The following is a 22,151-nucleotide window of genomic DNA, read 5'->3' as shown; positions in this document are numbered from 1 at the left end:
AAACTTCATCGTGAAACAGATTCTGAAAAAGTTATATCTATTCTGTTTACTGTTCTGTATCATTTTCCATTTATTAAACAGTTTGTCAATTATTGACAGTGAGGAATGGAAACAGAAAGTGACGTTAATGCTCCTAATGGAACTGTGACTGTTGGTACTACTGTTGGGGCGACAAATGTTGCATCGTCAAGCCGTCCAAATGCTGCACACGCGATGGCACCGACAGAGAAACCGGGGAAGTTTTCTGGTATCAACTTCAAAGGATGGCAGCAAAGAATGTTCTTCTGGCTGACCACTCTAAGCATGCAGAAGTTCACAAATGAAAATCCTCCTGTTACTGAAGAAGGAATGCCTGAAAACCAGCGCTTTATGATTACTGAGGCTTGGAAGCATGCAGATTTTTTGTGCAAAGGATACATCCTTAGTGCGTTAGATGATGATTTGTATAATGTCTATAGTTCTGCCAAAACTTCAAAAGAATTATGGATGATGCATGCTTGAAAAAATTCATGGTTGCCAAGTTTCTTGACTACAAGATGACAGATAGTAAAACTGTTGGAACCCAAGTTCAAGAACTCCAAGTCCTCATCCATGACCTTATTGCTGAAGGTATGGGATCAACGAGGCATTTCAAGTGGCTGATGTGATTGAGAAGTTGCCTCCTTCATGGAGAGACTTCAAGAACTATCTGAAACACAAGCACAAGGAAATGTCGCTGGAAGATCTTGTGATTCGCTTGAAGATTGAGGAAGCTAATAAAGTTGCTGAAAAGAAGTCGCGTGGAAATTCAACGATTATGGGAGCGAACATCGTTGAAGAAGCTGCTCTAAAGAATAAGAAAAGGAAGAAACATTTTGGAAAGAGTAAGGAGCAGAACAAGAAAAAATTCAAGGGCAACTGCTATAATTGTGGGAAAGCTGGCCACAAAGCCCCAGATTATCGTCTCCCGAAAAAGGACAAGAAAAAGGGGACAAGCCAATATGGTGGAGAAGAATTCTGACATGGATGATCTGTGTGCAATGATATCGGAGTGCAATTTGGTTGGAAACCCAAAGGATGGATGATCTGTGTGCAATGATATCGGAGTGCAATTTGGTTGGAAACCCAAAGGAGTGGTGGCCTGATTCTGGTGCCACTCGACATGTTTGCTCTGTAAAAGAAGCATTTGCAACCTACGCTCCCGCTGGACCCGAAGAGGAACTGTTTATGGGAAATACTGCAACAGCCAAGGTTGAAGGATATGGGAAGATACTTCTAAAGATGACTTCCGGCAAGGTGCTGACTCTCAACAACGTTCTGCACGTTCCAACAATTAGGAAGAATTTAGTTTCAGCCGGACTACTCGTCAAAAACGGGTTTAAGTGCGTGCTTGTTAGTGAGAAAATTGTAATAAGTAAGAATGATATGTTCATAGGAAAGGGCTACCTCACCGAGGGCCTTTTCAAACTAAATGTAATGGTTGTTGACAGTATTAATAAGAATTCAGCTTCGTCTTACTTATTGGAGTCAAATGATTTATGGCATGTTCGTTTAGGATATGTCAACTATAAAACCTTGCGAAAATTGATTAATTTAGAAGTATTGCCTAAATTCGAGTGTAATAAATCAAAATGTGAAATCTGTGTTGAATCTAAGTTTGCTAAACATCCATATAAGTCTATTGATACGAGTTCCAATCCTTTAGACTTAATCCACACAGATATATGTGATATGAAGTCAATACCATCTCGCGGTGGGAAAAAGTATTTTATAACTTTTATTGACGATTGCACTTGATATTGTTATGCTTATTTGCTTAATAGTAAGGATGAAACAATTGATGCATTTAAGCAATACAAGAACGAAGTGGAAAATCAATTGAATAAAAAGATAAAAATGATTAGAAGTGATAGGGGTGGAGAATACGAATCTCCTTTTGCAGAGATATGTTTAGAATATGGAATTATTCATCAAACTACTACCCCCTACACACCACAATCAAATGGAATTGTGGAAACAAAAAACCGAACATTAAAGGAAATGATGAATGCTTTATTAATAAGTTCCGGTTTAACGCAGAGCTTGTAGGGGGAAGCTATCCTTACAGCTAATCGAATACTCAACAGGGTGCCCCACAGCAAAACACAATATATTCCATATGAACTATGGAAAGGAAGAAAACCCAACTTAAAATATTTCAAAGTGTGGGGGTGTTTAGCAAAGGTCCAAGTTCCTTTACCCAAAAGAGTAAAAATCGGACCAAAAACTGTGGATTGTGTTGTTATTGGCTATGCTAAAAACAACAAAGCTTGTCGGGTTTTGGTTCACAAATCGGACAAGCCCGAAATTCATGTTAATACGGTAATTGAATCAGATAATGCTGAATTCTTTGAAAACATTTATCCGTATAAAACTGAATGTGAGTCGTCAAGTGAAAGATCTAAACGGCCGCGGGAAGAACCAAAGGAAAGTACACCAAGTGAAGAGGATCCAAGGCGTAGCAAATGTCAAAGGACATCTACTTCCTTTGGACCAGATTTTGTGACATTCTTGCTTGAAAATGAGCCTCAAACTTTTAAAGCAGCGATGTCTTTTTCTGATTCATCATTTTGGAAAGAGGCAGTCAATAGTGAGATTGAATCAATTTTGAACAACCATATATGGAAATAAACCTTTAGGGTCAAAATGGATTTTTAAAAGGAAAATGAAAGCTGATGGCGCTATTGATGATAACGTCCAAATACACTCCTCAAAGAGAAAGTGTACATGGTCGTATGCAATATATTTACCCAACTATGAGTCGGGGTCGATCCCACAGGGAACAATATGCTAGGCGATTAAGAAAGTAAGGAACTTTCACCAACTAAGCTAAAGCCAAACGATAAATGGTATTTTGGCTTTTGTTTGAGAATTATAACTAATGCGGAAATGTAAAATTACCTAGAAAGCGAGTAAAATGATCAATGGCCACAAGCATGCATAATAGGAGATTACACTCAAGTAACGATCCAATGTATTTCACGATTTTACAACTAAGAACGGGTTTATGTCAATAGATAATGATTTCTAAAATCTCATTGAAAATCTTCCAACCAAATCAATGAATTTCACTCTAAGCTTTTCCAAGCCTTAGAGTGTGATATTAGACACAATCAATTTAACCTCAAGTAACTATCCTCTTCCGAGCTCAAGTTATTAGATGAGTTTAATGACCCAAATTCTTGTTAATTAATCTTTCCCAACCTATATTTCCTTTTCCAAGCTCAATCTAAGTAAATGGGTGAGTCCTAGGGTTAGCTAATCCCTTTGGAAACATTTAAGAACGAGATTAATTAAATCAACAAAGACCCACTTCAATAGCCATAAGAATCATTCAATACATAAGCAAAACAAGAGTTTCAATCCAAACTTTAACAATGTATACTTCCATAAACAAGGTTCAAGTATAGAAATGAAATACTACACACCAAAATATTCAATACAAAACAAGGAATTGAAGAAAGGTTTAAGAATTATCTCATTAAAGTGCTCCAATCTTCTCCTCCAATTGTGTAGGTGAAACCCTAGCCTCCAAAACTTGCAAAATGACCAAAGATGTTAATGTTTTGCCCTAAGCCTCTCTTTTGTAACTCCTCTAATTTTTCCAAGTTCAAAAGAATGTCAAAATCTGCCCCCATATTTCTGTTTTTGCAATTCTGCCCGTTTTTGCAAAACTGTCTACTTTTGACAGTTTTGCAAATCTGTCCCGTTTTTGCAAAACTGTCCAGTTTTGACAGTTTTGCAAAAATGTCCAGTTTGACCTCTTTTTGACTTTCTTTTCACTTGGTTTCTTCCGATCACCCATTTCAGCTACTTGGCTTGTTTTGTTCTATTTTGTTCCATTTTGGTCCATTTTGATCCATTTTGCTCTTTTATGCTCTCCGGGCATCTTTTCCTACAAAACAACATAAAAACACAAAAAGTAACAACAAAAGTGCTTAAAGAGTCGCAAAAACTTAAGGAATTAGCATCGAATATCGCGTAATTTCACGACTCATCAATTGACAAATATAAGGCAAGACTTGTGGTCCAAGGTTATAGACAAAAAGAAGGCCTTGATTACTTTGACACATACTCGCCGGTAACAAGGATAACATCTATTCGGGTGTTAGTGGCACTGGCGGCCGTACATGGTCTTGAAATTCATCAAATGGATGTTAAGACAGCTTTCTTAAATGGAGAGTTGGAGGAAGAAATTTACATGGAACAACCTGAGGGTTTTGTGGTTCCTGGTAAAGAAAGGAAAGTGTGCAAACTTGTTAAGTCACTTTATGGAATTAAGCAAGCACCCAAACAATAGCATGCGAAATTTGACCAAACAATGTTGGCAAATGGATTTAAGATTTATGAGTGTGACAAATGTGTTTACATTAAAAATACTCCAAATCATGAAGTCATTGTTTGTTTATATGTTGATGACATGTTGATAATGAGTAGAGATATTGCCGATGTAAATGCTACGAAGTGTATGCTCGCTAGCAAATTTGACATGAAAGACTTAGGGGTTGCTGATTTGATCTTAGGAATTAGGATCCATAAAACTCCACAAGGTCTAGCATTATCACAGTCACATTATATTGAAAAGGTACTTGACAAGTTCAAGTATTTAAATTTCAATGTTGCAAAGACTCTAATTGATGTAAGTTTTGCACTTCAAAAGAATGAAGGTGAAAGTGACTCGCAATTGGACTATGCACGAGTTTTGGGAAGTTTGATGTATATTATGAATTGTACATGACCAGATATAGCATGTGCTATTAGCAAGCTGAGTCGATTCACGAGTGATCCCAATCAAACTCATTGGATGGCAATGAAACGAGTCTTGGGGTATTTGAAACATACCAAGACTACGATTTGCATTATAACAAATATCTTGCCGTGATTGAGGGATATAGTGATGCAAATTAGATCACCGGATCATCTAAAGTTAAATCCACGAGTGGATATGTTTTCACAATTGGGGGTAGAGCAGTGTCTTGGAAATCATCCAAACAGACGTGCATCGCCCGTTCTACGATGGAATCTGAATTTATAGCTTTAGACAAGGCCGGTGAAGAAGCTGAATGGCTCTGGAATTTCTTAGAAGATATTCCATTCTGGCCCAAACCTCTGGGACCTATATGCATACATTGTGATAGTCAAGCAGCAATAGGTAGGGTAGGGAGCGTTATGTACAACGGAAAATCTCGTCATATACGATGGAGACATAATGCCGTGAAACAACTACTCTCTAGTAGAATTATCACTATTGACTATGTAAAGTCTAGAGATAATGTGTCGGATCCACTTACAAAAGGCCTAACTAGAGAGGCCGTTGAAAGATCATCTAAGAGAATGGGTTTAAGGCTTAAGACAAGTCATCATGGTGGTAACTCTACCTAGCAGATTGGAGATCCCAAGAGCTAGGTTCAAGGAGATCAAACAAAGTTGTGACTGACAGTTCAGCATTGTCAAATAACTCAATCCATTCTCGTGATGAAGACAATGTTCAGGAACAAGGATACAACGTTAAGGCTTTTTAACGAGTTAATAAAGCTTAAGTTTTTTTAATGGTTTCTAAGTTTGGAAGGTTTGACCAAATAGTGTATCTACGCGATAACACGTTTAGGAATCACCTATGTGAGTGTGAAGTGTAAGCCGCTTCAAAGAGGATGATGTAAAAAGCCCATTCTCTATACACTCATGAAACCAGGAGGTGTTCATGGCTGAAACGAACACAACCGTGAGAACCATAGACGGTTGAGGGTTAATTGTGTGACTTATGTTGTCTAGGTATACAACAAAGTTCGACCCTTCAAAGATATCACATCTACCGATTGATCGAGTATTCCGATATAAGTTCACTACGGAAAGTTCTACTTATCCAGATGCAATTAATCTTTGTTTGTATATCACACACTTGTACGTGCATTCCTTTATCTTATAGTCATTCCCCATTCATGTGGGGGATTGTTGGGTTTAATTGATAGGTTGAATGGGAAATAGAGGGAAAAGAAGTGGAGGGAAAATGAGTTGTTCCCTTTTGCTTTATGAAATAAGCATTTGTCCCTCATAGGTGGTGAAAAAAATTTCTCCTACTTAATAGTAGAAGCACTCCTTCTTGTTGCTAAAGGGTTAAGAAGAGGATCTCCTCTCGCGCCGTCATCGTCGCTCGGCTTCAGATTCGGTCAAATGATCTGATTGATTGATAATCTTTTTGGACCAAATTTTCTTTAATTTTAATTATTTAATTAATTAATTAAAATATTCAGATCTGACCCGTTAGTGACCCGGATCCACGTGTCTATCCCGCGACCTTTTCTTTTCCGGATTATTTTAAATTTCCCACCAATTGTAACAGATTTTGTGAAAGGTTGCAAGCCTTTCACGAAAGGTTGCAAAACCTTTTCCCAACCAGTGCATTAATGGCTATAAATTCCAGTTAATACTCAGATTATTACTTATGAATTTTATGATATTCTCTATTCTTCTACTCTCTTAAAAGTTTTCTTCTGTGTGCTCTACTGTCGTTAAGTGGTTCGCCTGACATCGAAGTTTTTGGTACCAATACACCGGTGAGTGAAATCTTTCTATCTTGGGAGGACATATTCCACATTCAACATCGGGTACTTGAGGGGAATAATTACCTTAAGGACACACTATGCATTCAGTGGGCTAGATTTCCGTTCCTTAAAAATATTTTCGTATACTCTTTCTGATTATTTTTCCAGATTCTGTTTTACATTGATTTATAATTTCTGATTTTATAAAGTTACTGGTTTCTGAAAATTTTGCTAAGTTACTGTTTCGTAATACAGATTGATAACACTAATAAAATGATAATATGGAGTTCAGTGTGGTGTCTGCCTATATTACATAGCCGACTTGTTATGAATTATTACATATTGTTGTAGTAACTTAACACGATGGTATGAAATAACTATTAACTATCCACTAATAGTTCAAAGATATATAAACTCTAGAAGCTATAGTGAGACCATTAAATTCCTAAATAATTTGGTTCCCTGAATTAGTTAAGAGACAAAAGTTGAGTCATGCATATACAGAACATTGAAGATTTGATGAGCTTATAAATCGGATAACACATGAACTAGAATTGCAAAAATGCAAAACACATTCAGAAATTGCTAGAGATATAATGCTAAGTTAACCTCTTATATTTCAAATACAAAAGTCAGTTTCTCTAAGTCTGTATATGCTCTGATAATGTGTACAACAACTTATGATTTTTTATGGCATATTCTTTTTTCTATGTGGTATTAGAGCCATTCTCAAGATTCACATCTTTCAACCATGGCCTCTCCCTCGTTGACAAAAATGAAGAACAGAGGTCAAAATCAAAGCACCAACCTTTTCACTAATTGTATATTTACTTCTTATTTCTTGTACTACTGGGCAACTAATTGGAGGTCAAAATCAAAGGAGTCAGTCCCATGGGCTTTGTAGTTTGCAAGACTACGTTATCATATAATTGTTGTCATTATTATTATGTTTCTCTTATAATCTAAGTAACACCTAATCCAATTAGTAACAAATTGAAGGAGTGTGATGTGACGTTTCAGATTTCTTCACTCTTAATTAAAAGTATTGCGTTCTATTCGACGCAAATTCAAATTAGTTGGGTCAAGTGCATTTAAATATAGGATGTCCAAATTAAACTAAAAAAAGAAAAAAAAGAGACAAACAGGGTGAAGCGAATAGGCACGAGTATTCTAAAATCCCAACATCTAAAAGTGAATAATAAAGTATCAGTTAAGGTTTAATTTTTCTACATAATTGAAAACATCACACAGCCATGTATCAATGGAACATAGAAAAAGAGGTAGCACAAGTGAGTTGAATATTGAGTAGGCATCTTCAAATGAGGAAACATAAAAAGCCATGCATGGCTCATTATGCTTAGCCCATAAGCCGGGGAGGTACGTACGTTACCTATTTATGTATATTCACCAACCACATATTCATTGACTAATTTACTCCTCCTCCACCAAGAAGCAAACCCGATCGATTTTCTGAATGAAACAAATTTTCTTTATAATCAAGTTAAATTGATATTCATACAAGAGATAGCCACTCTTATATCAAATCTGATGTGATAATACAGAAAATTGAGTGATAACATGCTAACAAATCAACTTAGGGGGATACACCATGCCCCATCATGATGACATGACATTGCTTTGTGAGTTTTTTTTTTTTTTTTTTTTGAGAAAAAACATCATTTGACCCTTGAACTTGGCCCGAAAACTCAGTTTGGCAACCAAACTTAACTTGTATTTATTTACCCCCCTTAACAACTTTCATCGTAATTAAATACAACCCCAAATGCTGACGTGGCAAAATTAAGAGAGTGAAAAATATAAAAAGGTGGGCCCGCTGATATATATATATATATATATATATATATATAATTAAAAAATAATATATAATTAAAAAATAAAATCAAAATGCACCCCCACCCCCACCCGCTCCTCTCCACCCCACCCCACAGCCCTGACCCTCTTCTTCACCAAACAACCCCGCCCCTACCACCATCTTCTTCTTCACAACCCCCACCCCACCCCACAGCCCCACCCCCTCTTCTTCACCCCACAGCCCCTCCCCCACCACCTTCGTTTTCTTCACAGCCCCCACCCCACCCCACAGCCCCTCCCCACCACCTTCGTCTTCTTCACAACCCCCACCCCACACCACAGCCCCGCCCCCACCACCTTCCTCCTCCTTTTTCTTCTTCACAAATTCCTCTTTCTCTCTATATTCTCATCATTCTTTTCTTACCATTTTCACTTTGGTTTCTTGATTTTGATTTTTGTTTTCTTTCAAAAATAAAGTTATGGAATAATGATTATGGAAGAAATGGGGTTGCTAATAATAATAATAATAGCCAACAATAAAAACCAAAATAACCAATTTGGCCGAATTTGAGAAGAAATGGGATGAAATTTGGTGGGGTGATGATGGTGGTGGTGGTGGCTGTGGGTTAAAGATGTGGGTGTTGTTCTTATGGGTGGTTAAGGTAGGATGGGGAGAAAGAAGAAGAAAGAGAAAAATAAAAATTGAAGGGTTGGTAATTTTTGACATGGCAATGACGTGGTGAGGATGACGAACTGAGCTATGTTCAATCATGGCGGCGTTGGCGGCGGTGCTGCGGCGGATGCGGCAGCGACGGCAGCGGAGGTGTGGCGGCAGCAGGGGGGTTGAGGAGAAAGAAGAGGAAAGAGAAAAGGGGGAAAGAAGAAGAAAGAGAAAAAATAATAAAAGAAAAAACAAAAAATGAAGGGTTAGTAATTTTTGACATGGCAATGATGTGGCAACGATGTGGCAATGACGTGGCGCGAGTGTAATACACCTCCATTGTGAGAGTGGTATTATTTTTTCAGGGTGGTAAATAATTGAAATGAAAATTGTTAAGGGGAGTAAATAAATACAAGTTAAGTTTAGTTGACAAACTGAATTTTCGTACCAAGTTCAAGGGTCAAATGATGTCTTTTCTCTTTTTTTTAATTAAACATATATGTTGATAATAAGCAAAATGAAAAATTTGAGTATAAATTTTAGAAAATGATAATATTATCATTATAGTGATTTACTCATTCGTTCATTTCTTCAAATGGTGACACCATTTAAAAAAATTATGCGTACGCAGGATTTTTCTTAAGCAGTGTCGACATTTAAAGAAGTGAATAAATGAATAGATCAATGTAACAACACCATAAGTTAGAAAAACAGAATTCAAATCTAATATTACAACTCTCCCCGACAAGTTTTCATTTTTTGTAACGCATCCATAATAGACTCATTCAAAAAATTAATAAATATTTCGTTTTCTATAGGAGACAAGAAACAACCGCTCAAAAGCTTATTATCCATTAAATTTCGCAAGAGAATCTTAATCGACTTCATCGCCGAGAAAGCTTTCTCAGCATTTAGATTCTCCCTATGAGGTAAAGAGCAAAATTGAAGTATCTGGCAGCCAAACTAATGTAAGACATGCCATTCGGATTTGCTACTCCATTTTAGGGCCGAGTCAAGGGATCGAAACCTGCTAGCTACAATAACTTTTCTTCCGAAGAAAGCTAAAAAATATTGAATGACCTTAGACCAGGATTCGAACTCTTGACCAAAATGGTAAAATAGAAAAACCTTAACCAGCGCGTCAACAGAGCTCTTCAAGCAATCTCACTTCTATTTCATTGATTATGCAACTGTTTTGATGTGCAGGTTATTTTTATATATAAAAGTTAAAAATGTTTCTCGGCAAGCTGTCGGATGACACCCCTGCCTCAATGTGCGTCCACCCCTGCGTTATTCTGGCCAACTTAATCTTATATACTTCCTGTATGTAACTTAAATTTGTCCTGAATAACTCATTAGATCGATACTACAAATAATTAAGTAAAGAAGTAAAGAAAAGAACAAATCAAGCGGGAAAAGGAGACATTAAATAGGGACGTTTTAATGATGATTTGTGTTTGTAGATGTAGTACTCTCTCGGGTTCAAAAAAAGTGTCCACATGGCCTTTATTTTTTTGGTTCAAAAAAAGTGTTCACTTATCAAATCAAGAAAGAATTAACTTTATTTTTCAAGATTTCCCCTTAATAAGTGTTAAGCGACCAAATCTCAATAACTCTTTAATTAGGAACATTTTAGTCAAGTTATCTATTTTTTTTAGGAGTTAGTATTTTCTTAAGGGGAGTACAATTGACTAAGTAGCCACTCTTTTTTATCCGGAGGGAGTACAAAGAGAGCAAGAGAGAAATGTGAGAATGGAAAAGGGGGGTTGTGTTAAATTAAATGTAGCAGGCAGCTGCCTATCATTAAATCATATTGAATTCACTTAAATGCAAAATTCAAGGATGAATAGAAAGAGCAGATGCATTGATTTAAACACCTCGCTTTCTACAAAATTAAGTAAGTTCTTTAATTTCCTGAGATCTAGTACCGCCGGCCTCTTCATCCTTTTAATGCTTCTCAACCTCTTCGTCCCTTCATTTACAACGGATCCACCGCACTTGACATAGAAGCTGTTAAGAAATTGTGGAAAATTTCGTTTTAAGTGTATTAATGTTAATCACCTTTATATCATTTTACAAAAAACATATCCACTGTTTTGCTATACGTCATAAGATAGTCTGTCAAATTTGATTACATGTTATGCATGCAATTGCAACGGGCAGAAGACTACAACATGGTAAATACAAGCCAGTTTGATCGAGGTGGATCGATCAGAGAGGATCCGGAATTCAAAATTTATGGATTTCTATAATAGCCTTAAGTTAATGTATAATAATGGTTCAGTTAATTTAGGTGTCGCACACCGAGCGAGAAGGGAAGAAAGTAGAAGATAAAAGAAAAAGGAAAACTAGTGAGTGGTGAGGAAAGATCAATGAAAAACTTTGTAGTGTACGTTGATCTATGGACCAGTAATTGGCTTAAATACATCATGACCAGCAGTTAGTGTAAAGAGAAAAACAACTTAGATCAGATTCAGATGGAAACTTGACAATTCCTTCATCGTACTCTATTATTAATTTAACTTTCTCACTCCAATAAATAGCTGCAAATGTGTAAGAAGATGAAGATACTGCGATTTAGTATCAGATTCATTTTTGTTTTTCTCGTTTAAATTAATTTTATTCCCCACCCCCCACCCCCACCCCCGTCACCTTTTTTTTTTTTTTTGTTGGTTAACGTACAACTAGATCTAATTAGTTGATTAAAAAAAGAAGAACAAGAGGACGAGTAGGTTTTTGTATCATGAGTATACCAAAATTTGTTGCCGTTTGTATCTACGTTTTGAAAGAAATTCAGTATTTTCTTATCGTGAATATTTAAACTGATAATTATTTGATGTTCAAGAATTCTTATTTAAACAATCGATAGTGTTTTGTTTTATGATTTCAAATCGAGATTTACATATTAAAATAATAATGCACATTACCTAACCACGGTAAAGTGATAATAGAATTTACATACAATATACCGGTATGATATTTATTAATTTGATATAAGCATCTAAAACAATTAATTTTTCTTTTTATGTACAGTCAGGCGACATAATAAGAGTAGATGAGAAGGTCGATCACAGTAATGCCCCGATCGATATGATCCCCTGGAGTATTTATAAGCGCCACGTAAGTGCTTTTAAAACTTTAATTAAGTATCACCGGCTTCAACATAGGACAACTTTTTATTAATTAGGCCCAGAATTAAGATTATGTCACTCTCAAATGTTTGAGATGGATAAAAAATTTCCTATCTCAAGTCTCAACAATACAATAATCATCAATTCCATATATATCTTGGCGTACACCATCAACTAATTGATGGACTAAAAGATCCAGACGGACTATTCTGGATCATCCTTTCCGTTCCTTTTTTGTTTTTTTTTTCAATTTCTAATATAATAGAATTAAAATACAAAAAGAACCCAAATCCCAATCTAAAAGGGTACTGAAAAGTGAAATCCCCAATCTCAAACTCCCTGCTCGTCTCTCTCAAGTCTCAGCTGAAGCAAATTTCATCATCAAGTTCGGCTCTTGCATCAACACAACACCAAGCATCGATCAAGTTCGCCTCTTTGTCCTTTACTCTGTACTTCCATATAAATAAAATTATTGTGGCTGTTTTTTATTTCTTCACTTGAGAAAAACCCTACCACTTAAAATTGAAGAAAATTGATTTTGGGATTTTGGATGCTAAATATAAGCATGTAATGGAAGGAATAGGTAGAATGAAAACAAAGTTTTCATAATAAAATAGTTCTCAAGCATGATGCCATTTTTTCTACAGTTACAATAAAACTCTATAATAGAATAGAAGAGTTAATGATAATGAGCCTTTTTCCTATGTCTTAGCTTTTTGTTGCTGCCTTTCTATTCTGTTATATTATTGTTCTAACTTCTAATTAGAATTTTAATTTTGTAATCCAGTTTCAAAGTCCAATGAAGAGATATTTCTTTACGGTATCGTCCAAGTTTCCATAACCAAGTTCATCCGCTCAAAATGTTCCTCGTGTGGAAGAAAACTTGAACCAGCTAGAAGAAAATCATCATTCTGCTGAAAAACAAAAGCAAGGAGTAGATTTGGATTCTCTACCAGCGGATCCAAATAAAAGAATACCCATTCTGGACTATCATCCAGATGAACGTGATGAGATTAGACGAGCATATATCCAAAGGGGTCCTCATCAACCTCGACTTCCTAGGTTTCCTCAAACAGATTTTTACGGATATAAACGTCGCTTTAATCGTAAATGGTATAAAAAATATCATGATTGGTTGGAGTATAGTGTGGTAGAAGATGCTGCTTATCGTTTGTGTTGTTATTTATTTAAAGATGAAAGCATTCATCAAGGTAGAGGCGAAGCATTTTCAAGTATAGGGTTCAAGAGTTGGCACAAAAAGAAAGATTAGATACGCACGTTGGTGAGTTGAACAGTGATCACAACCTGGCAAAGAAGAAGTGTGAAGATCTAATGCGACAAGAACAGTCAATTCAAGTTGCGTTTGTAAAGCCGGATAATAAAGCTAAGCTTCAACACAAAATTCGTTTAAAGGCTTCAATTGAGGTGGTGAGACTCCTCTTGAATCAAGGATTGGCATTTCGTGGACATCGTGAAGATGAATCATCATTAAACAAGGGTAACTTTCTTGAAATTCTTTCATGGTATGCAAAGCGGTGTGATAAAATTAGTGATCTTGTGTTGAAGAAGGCTCCAAAAAACAATCAGTTGACTTCTCATAAAATTCAAAAAGATATTAACACCGCATGTAAGTTGGAAACAATTAAAGCTATTATGGAGGACCTAAATGGTGACTATTTCTCACTGCTAGTTGACGAATCTTGTGATGTGTCACGTAAGGAGCAAATGGCAATTGTTTTGCGATATGTTGATAGATGGGGATCCGTGGTGGAACGCTTTATTGGGATTGTTCATGTTCGTAATACTAGTGCTCTATGTTTAAAAGAAGCAATTGTTAACTACCTTGCTCAACATTCTTCGAGTTTATCTAATATACATGGACAATGCTATGATGGAGCAAGCAATATGCAAGGGCGTCTAAGTGGCCTTAAAATTTTGATTCAACAGGAAAGTAGATCAGCTCATGCGATTCATTGTTTTGCTCATCAACTTCAATTGACTCTGGTCGTGGTATCTAAAAAAATGTCTTCCGGTTGGAGAACTTGTATTGTTGGTTTCTAATGTCTTAAATGTCGTGGGAGGTTCTTTTAAATGCATGGATGAACTTCGAGCATCTCAAGCAGAAAAAGTTCAAGAGGCACTAGATATGGGCATGGTTGAAACTGGTAAGGGCTTGAATCAAGAGCTTGGTCTTGCTAGAGCTGCTGATACTCGTTGGGGTTCACACTATAAATCATTTAAGAACTCCATTAGTATGTTTGGCTCTATTACTGATGTTCTTGATACTATTGTTGTTGATTCCGAATGTGTTGAAGATAGTTGTAAGGCAACAGGATATTTTAGAGTTTGTCAAACATTTGAAATTGCTTTCATATTGCACTTAATGAGAGATATTTTGGTGATTACAAATGAGCTTAATGAATCCTTACAAAAGAAAGAACGAGATATTGCAAATGCCATGTTACTTGTTAAAGTGGCGAAGAAACGATTGCAAGATCTGAGAGAGGAAGGATGGGATCCACTTATCGAGAATGTGTCCGAATGTTGTGTCAAGTATGATATTTTGATACCTAATTTTGATGAGTTCTATATTAATTTTGGAAGATCTCGACGTAAAGTTGCGGAGCATACTTTCTCACATCACTATCATGTCGATATATTTTTTAAGATTATTGATTGGCAACTTCAAGAACTCAATGATCGTTTTAATGAGGAGAGAACGGATTTGCTTATTGGAGTTGCTTGCTTGAATCCAGTTGACCATTTTCTAGTTTTGACATCAATAAAATATTGAGAATGGCTGAATTATATCCTGATGATTTTGGTGAAGATATAATGGTTACTCTTAAAAATCAGCTTGAGACTTATATTGTTGATGTCCGTGATGTTGATGAAAGGTTCTCCAACCTGAAAGGACTTGGTGATCTTTCTAAAAAGCTAGTTAAGGCAAAAAAACATTTAAATTATCCCCTTGTGTTTCTCCTTGTAAAATTTGCATTGCTCCTACCGGTCGCCGCCTCTACAGTTGAAAGAGGTTTTTCGGCGATGAAGTTGATAAAGAGTGAATTGTGAAATCGAATGGATGACGACTTCATGAGCGGTTGTATGGTGCCTTATGTAGAAAAAAAAATATTTAAGACCGTTTCTGATGAGAGTATTATGAATAGGTTTCAAAAAATTAAAACTCGTAGAATACAATTGTAATAACACATTTTAATTAATCACACTTTATTTTGGTGCTATTATCAATCTTATGCTCAAGAATTTGGAATTCTCTGTAACTTTCTATAGCTGTCTGTATGGAAGTGGAGAGCCTGCTAACAATTCTCAGACTACTCGCAACCAGGAAAAGGCTCCAACTAATGATCGTGCCCCAAAGTCAGCTGCTTTAACTACAATGGAGGCATCCTATTTGATGGACAAACAAGGAAGGAAGAGTCTGCTGCTCATAAGCTTTACTAGAATGGTATGTCATTTTTACTTTTTTAGTCCTTGATGGAGTTTGTTATGTGAAAATATAATACAACTTGGTGAACTGCACACATCTTTTTAGTTTGCTCTATAATGACTTATTCGCTTCCTTTGTTTCTTTTATTTTTTTTGTATTGATTTGAATTGCTTGTCGTTGTGCCGAGGGTCTACCGCAAAATAATATCTCTACCTCCCATTTGAATGTTTTTGTCCACTCTATTTTTTTCATATATTGAACCCGTTTAGTGAAAATCCTGGGTCCGCCACTGCTTGTTAGGAACGTGTATTTGGGTCAGGTTCATCTCTTTTTAGTTTATTCTGGTCAACTTGATAGGCTTTTTTTTTTTATTTGCAAATATGAAAATTACATCTCAAAAATCAAGAAACGAACAAAATTAGCATCTTAAACAAGGAATCACACTCATTAACACCCATTAACAACATAAGTAAAATCAACATTTTCACCAAGGAACTTGCATCTCTTATGTATATTAAAAAATGAATTTGCACAAGTAAAATAACATCTTTAATAAGGGAATTACACCAATCAAAATAAGAAAAATAACAGAAAAACTCTTTAATAGGTAAATACATCTCATAAGTAAATGTAGAATTAGATAAACTACAAGTTCTCAAAAATAAATCATAAATTTCATGTTTTTTTCTAAGCAGTGCTTACGAAATTTCCATCACAATTTAAGTAGCAAAGTGATTTATATTGAATTTAACAATTATAGAATAACATAAATTTTTAAAATACACTCCTCCGTCTATTTTTATTTGTCCATTATACTAAAAAGGGAAAAGGTGCAAATATACCCCTCAACTTTGCGATTTAGAGCAGATATACCCCTTGATGTATATGTACCCATGTCGTTACAAAATGGTGCAAATATACCCCTGCCGTTATAAAATGGTTCAAATATATCATTTTCACTGATGATATTTTTTTTAAAATCATTTAGGTTATTTTTTAATTTTAAGAAAAAGGCCACGTGACTTTTAAAAAAAGTCTATCTATATTTTTTTCAGTAGACATATTTTTTAAAGCCACATGGTAATTTTTTTTTTTCTGGTGCGTCAGGTCTGGTAAGTTTAAAAAAATGGGTAGACTTATTTTTTTAAAGTCACAAAGATACATTTTAAAACTTACCAGACCCGACACACCAGAAAAAAAAAATTACCTTGTGGGTTTAAAGAAATATGTCTACTAAAAAAATATAGGGAGACTTTTTTTTTAAAGTCACGTGACCTTTTTTAAATTAAAAAATAAGCTAAATTATTTTAAGAAATAAATCCCGTAAGTGAAAAGGGTATATTTGCACCATTTTATAACGGCAGTGGTATGTTTGCATCATTTTATAACGGCAGGGGTATATTTGCACCATTTTGTAACGGCAGGGGTACATATACACCACTTTTGTAACGAGGGATATATCTGCTCTAAATCGCAAAGTTGAAGGGTATATTTGCACCTTTTCCCTACTAAAACTATATGTCCTCTTTTACTTGTAAGTTATATAGTTTGAAAAATCAAGACATAATTTACCATTTTATACCTAGTTTACCCTTATTATTAAGTACTCCAATTCATTTCTCATTTTACTTATTGCTTATTAAGAGTGTCCCAAGTCAAATATAGACGAGTAAACATGGACGGAGGGAGTAATAAACAAAAGAAATTATAAAAAAATGAATTTTGATCTCAATCGAAAATTCCCATTGAAATCCAAGTTTTTCGATTTAAATACTAACAGATTTGAGATTAAGATAAATGCTTAATTTAAGAGATTTTGAAGTTTCTATTTGTGTATTCTCGCTAGAGATCACGGATAAAATATTAGAAAAGAGGAAAGGCAATATAAATAATAAAAAGATAAATAGAAAATTGGGAGAGCCGAAAAGGAAATTACTGGTACAAAGGAAAAAAAAAAGCGCAAAGAAAAACGGGAGTCAGAGAATGTTCAACATAGATTCAAACTTGTGTCTACCAGTCGTGGCAACTTTGTCTAATTTACAACTGGGGGTAGCAGGATCAAATATTTAACCTAATTTGAGCAAGTTACAACATAAGTATATAAAAAAATTATTAATCGAGGGGGTGCCATGCCACCCCCACCCTGAAGGGTGGATCCGCCCCTGCTTGTGTTAGCGGAAACGTAAAAGAAAGAACATAAGATTTAACGTGGTTCGGATCAAAATGATCCTACGTCCACTAGAGAACAATTGCCTTTATATTACTAACAAAGAAAGGGGAGAGATCCCAATTACACCTAAGAGAATTGCTCTCTCAACTCTCTACTCGCTACAAAGGATTATAAACTTTTGGGATGATGAACAAAGAAGAATTGCCTGTTCTTTTATAGGCAAACAATGATTTGGGCTCCGAGTGTACTACATGGGCATTTCAATTATCCTCCAAATCTTAGCATCCTTTGGCTCCAAGTAATTGGGCATTCTTTGGCTCCAAGTAATAGAAAGTCATCCAAGTAAAATTGGCACATGATTTTTCTATCACATAAAAAAAAACAACTCTTTCAGCTTGTTGTAGAGAAAAGAGATAATTACAAGCAATACCTTTGAGTGATCTAATTTACAAAATATCCAACAAATTTCGTATAAATATATACTTAGATATACATATACTATACATATAATATACGTGCAATATACATATCAGTGTATAGGTTTTGTATATGTGGCCTACAGCCGGTAATTAAGTTTGTTTGAAGGGACATAAGTGAAAGATTCTCTAGAAAAAATTTATACATGTCAGTATACAGAACTTAAACTCATCAACTAATTATTTATGGTGAGTTTTATCTTGGAATTTTTATGTGCATAACGAGTTGTGCTAGTTATATATCTAGTTAGAGCATGCACCTGGCAGAACAACATCTATACTCCACCATGTATGAAGAGAAATCTCCGACCAAATCGATCAACAATACCAGTAGACACAAGGATTGAACCAAGATTGACTATTCCAAGAATCACAGCACTCAGAAGAGCCGAGTTATTTCCTAAACCCACCGATCGAAAAAGGACAGGTGCATAGAATGCAATGATATTAATACCACTCATTTGCTGGAAAAATGGTATGGCAATGGACATGACCAAATGAGGCCGGTGTTGTCTCTTAAAGATAGTCACAAAAGGTTCTTCCTTTGAAGCTCTTGTAATTTCACAAGACTTAATAAGATCAGCTAAAGAATCTTTGGCCATAATTTTTTATATTTAATTGTAACCTTATAATAATATAAGCAACTAGTGATGAATAATTTATTGTCTCTAATCAACATGAGATTTAGTGAAAATAAAGTTTTGTCACAAAATATGTAATGTTCTAAATAGCGACGACTTAAATTTTGTAGTTGAATAATCCAACTATTTGTGACAAAAAAAATGTTCGTAGCTAAATATAAAGTATCTTTGGCTACGATTGTTTATAATGACAAGTGATAATTGACAAACATTTTTTACCCGCTCTTCATAAGAACAAGAAATACCAAACCATCGAACAAGCTGGTAACGCCCAACTACATCTTATGAAAAGGCAAGTGTCAAAGAAAACATAAAATCAACTTGCAAGTCTAGACTTTGTAAAGGTGTTGGTGTTTTAAATATTTACCATTAATGTGAAAATTGAAATATCAAAAATGAATGAGATTAACCAACTAGGATTTCAAATAATTATGATAAAAGCACAGCAATGTTAAAAAATTGTACATGTTTGGCGCGTTCATGAAAATATAATTATTAAAAGATAACTTATAAATAAAAAGCTTTTTATGTAATTTTAAGATAGTTTTGAAGCGAAAGAATAAATAAATAAATAAACAAACTAAAATAACAATTATTTAATAATATATTATACTTAATAAAAATACAAATAACATACATGTTAAAGTTTACGAAAGTTATTATTAATAGCTAGTACATATTATTAAGTAATCAATTTGTGTTCATTTTTTATTTATAAAGATATATGTTTTAAAAAATTTGTTGTGCGGTTAAAGATATCCCACAAAAATATTTGTCTTTTTTTATTATATTTCATAAGAATAATTACATAAAAACTTCTTATTTTGTAGTTTGATTTTCTTTTCAGTGTGATATATTTAACTAAAGTTAAACCTCATAGGGGTGTAAGTGTATAATTTCTATAGTATAGGAGGTGTAAGTGTTTAAATTTTAAAATTCAGGGAGTGTATCCGAAACGAGACATATTATAGAAATGTTATTACTAATAATTGATATATCTTATTAAGTAATTAATTCATGTACATTTCTTATTTATAAATATACATGTTTCAAAATTCGTTGCTTTAATTAAATGCATGAATAAAGATATCCGACAAAAATGTTTATGTTCTTTATTAAATTTCATAAAATAAATACATAAAATTTCATATTATTAATTTTAATTATCTTTTTATAACTATATTTTAATATATTTAGTTACAGATATACCTTATAAGGGGTGTAAGTGTATGATTTCTATAGTATAGGGGGTGCAAGTGTTTAAATTTTAAAATTTAAGGAGTGTATCATAAACTGAGTTATATTATATGAAAGTTATTACTAATATAAGCTATATCTTATTAGGTAATCAATTTGTGTTCATTTCTTATTTATAAAAATACATGTTTCAAAAAATTCATTGTTTTAATAAAATTCTTGAATAAGTTACCAAAAAAAATGCTTGAATAAATATATCGCACAAAAAGTTTCTCTTTATTTATTATATTTCATTAAATAAATACATACAAACTTCTTATTCATAATTTTATTGTGATATATTTAGTTACGGATGTACCTCATAGGGGGTGTATGTGTATGATTTTATATTATAGGGGGTATAGAAAATTTTAAATTTAGGAAGTGTATCAGAAACTGAGTCATATTATAGAAAGTTATTACTAGTAGTCGATATATCTTATTAAGAATTAGTTTGTGATCATTCTTATTAATAGTCGGTGTATCTTACTTATAAAGATACATGTTTAAAAAATATTGCTGTTTTAATTAAATGTGTGAATAAGGATATCCATAAAAATGTTTATCTTCTTTATTAAATTTCACAAAAACAAATACATATAAACTTCACATTGTAATTTTAAATTTTCGTTTGAATAATTATATTTTAATATATTTAGTTATAGATATACCTCCTAAGGGGTGAAAGTGTATGATTTCTATAGTATGGGGGTATAAGTGTTTAAATTTTAAAATTTAGGAAGTGTATCCGAAATTGAGTCATATTATATGAAATTTATTACTATAGTCGGTATATCTTACTAAGTAATTAATAAGTGTTCATTTCTTATTTATAAAGATACATGTTTCAAAAAAAAAAATGTTTTAATCAAATGCATGAATAAACATACCCAACAAAAATGTTTATCTTCTTTATTACATTTTAGAAAAATAAATACATGAAAATTTATTATTTATAATTTTAATTTACTCTAAATAGTTTTATTTTAATATATTTAGTTAAAGATAAACCTCATATGGGTGTAAGTGTAGGGTTGTTATAGCATAGGAAGTATAAGTGTTTAAATTTTAAAATTTAGGGAGTGTGTATCCGAAACTTAATCCTATTATTTATAAATTACATAATTTTCTCAACATCCTTTTGTTTTTTACTCTTTTTTAGATTAGCACGAAATATTAGGCGGCAAAGTTTCCCCCTTTTCTTTTCACAAATCCCTCTTTGAAACAAATACTTCAACAGTGCCGTGTCCCATCCCATTTTCTCCCCCCATATCTCCACTTTCCATCTCATCTATGTAATATAACCTCCAATCTTAACCTCTGTAGAGCAAACCTCTATTTGATACTAAAATATAATCATGGGATGCCAAAGGCTATATCCTCATAGTAAGTAAAATGAAACCTTCCTTCTCTTTACTTTTTTAATGGTTCAGAAAATCTTTTTGAAGGTAAATTCTTTTTTGTGTGCACTATATGCAAACGGTTTCAAAAGTCAGTGATTTTGTTCAATCAGCAATGACGGGTCTTCGACCATGAAGAGGTATTTTCTGGGCTGAAAATTCTAGGATTTATATATGGCTTTTCAATTGAACACTGAAATATAGGGTAATAAACTAATTTACTGTGCAACTTTGATGAGTATCCTTACTCGTACTTGTTTCTTACTTATTATTTGTTTCAGAAATTAATATTAATCTTGTGATTAAAATTTGAAATATATTTTAGTTGGATTTTGATATCAAAAAGTGCCTAACAGTGAATGTATATTATTAAAGATAAAATACATACTTGCTTAATTTATACAATGAATTCTAATTCTTTTAATCCTTAAAGTTAATTCTTAAATAATGAATGTATTATACTTTTTTAGGCAAATCACATTTTCGTCACCAACGTTCGTTGCAAATGATTATATTTAGCGACACTAATTTGTCCTAAAATCGCTTTATTGAGTACGATTTTTTTTTTTTCACAATCAAACGCATAACGATCAATTAAATTCAGATTTTGATGAGC

At 33.8% G+C, this 22,151-nt stretch overlaps 1 protein-coding gene across 1 annotated transcript; it reads left to right on the top strand.

Moving 5' to 3' along the window:
• Positions 1-13,496: 13,496 nt before the first annotated feature.
• On the top strand, positions 13,497-14,225 carry LOC132629000 (uncharacterized). The gene has a single exon (XM_060344751.1). The coding sequence runs from the start codon at positions 13,497-13,499 to the stop codon at positions 14,223-14,225; it is 729 nt and encodes a 242-aa protein (XP_060200734.1).
• The last annotated feature ends 7,926 nt before the right edge of the window (positions 14,226-22,151 follow it).

This window comes from Lycium barbarum, chromosome 2 (genome assembly GCF_019175385.1).
Source record: "Lycium barbarum isolate Lr01 chromosome 2, ASM1917538v2, whole genome shotgun sequence".
In the NCBI taxonomy this organism is placed as follows: Eukaryota; Viridiplantae; Streptophyta; class Magnoliopsida; order Solanales; family Solanaceae; genus Lycium; species Lycium barbarum.
The sequence above is the reverse complement of the archived record's forward strand: the minus strand, read 5'-3'. Positions and strand labels throughout refer to the sequence as shown.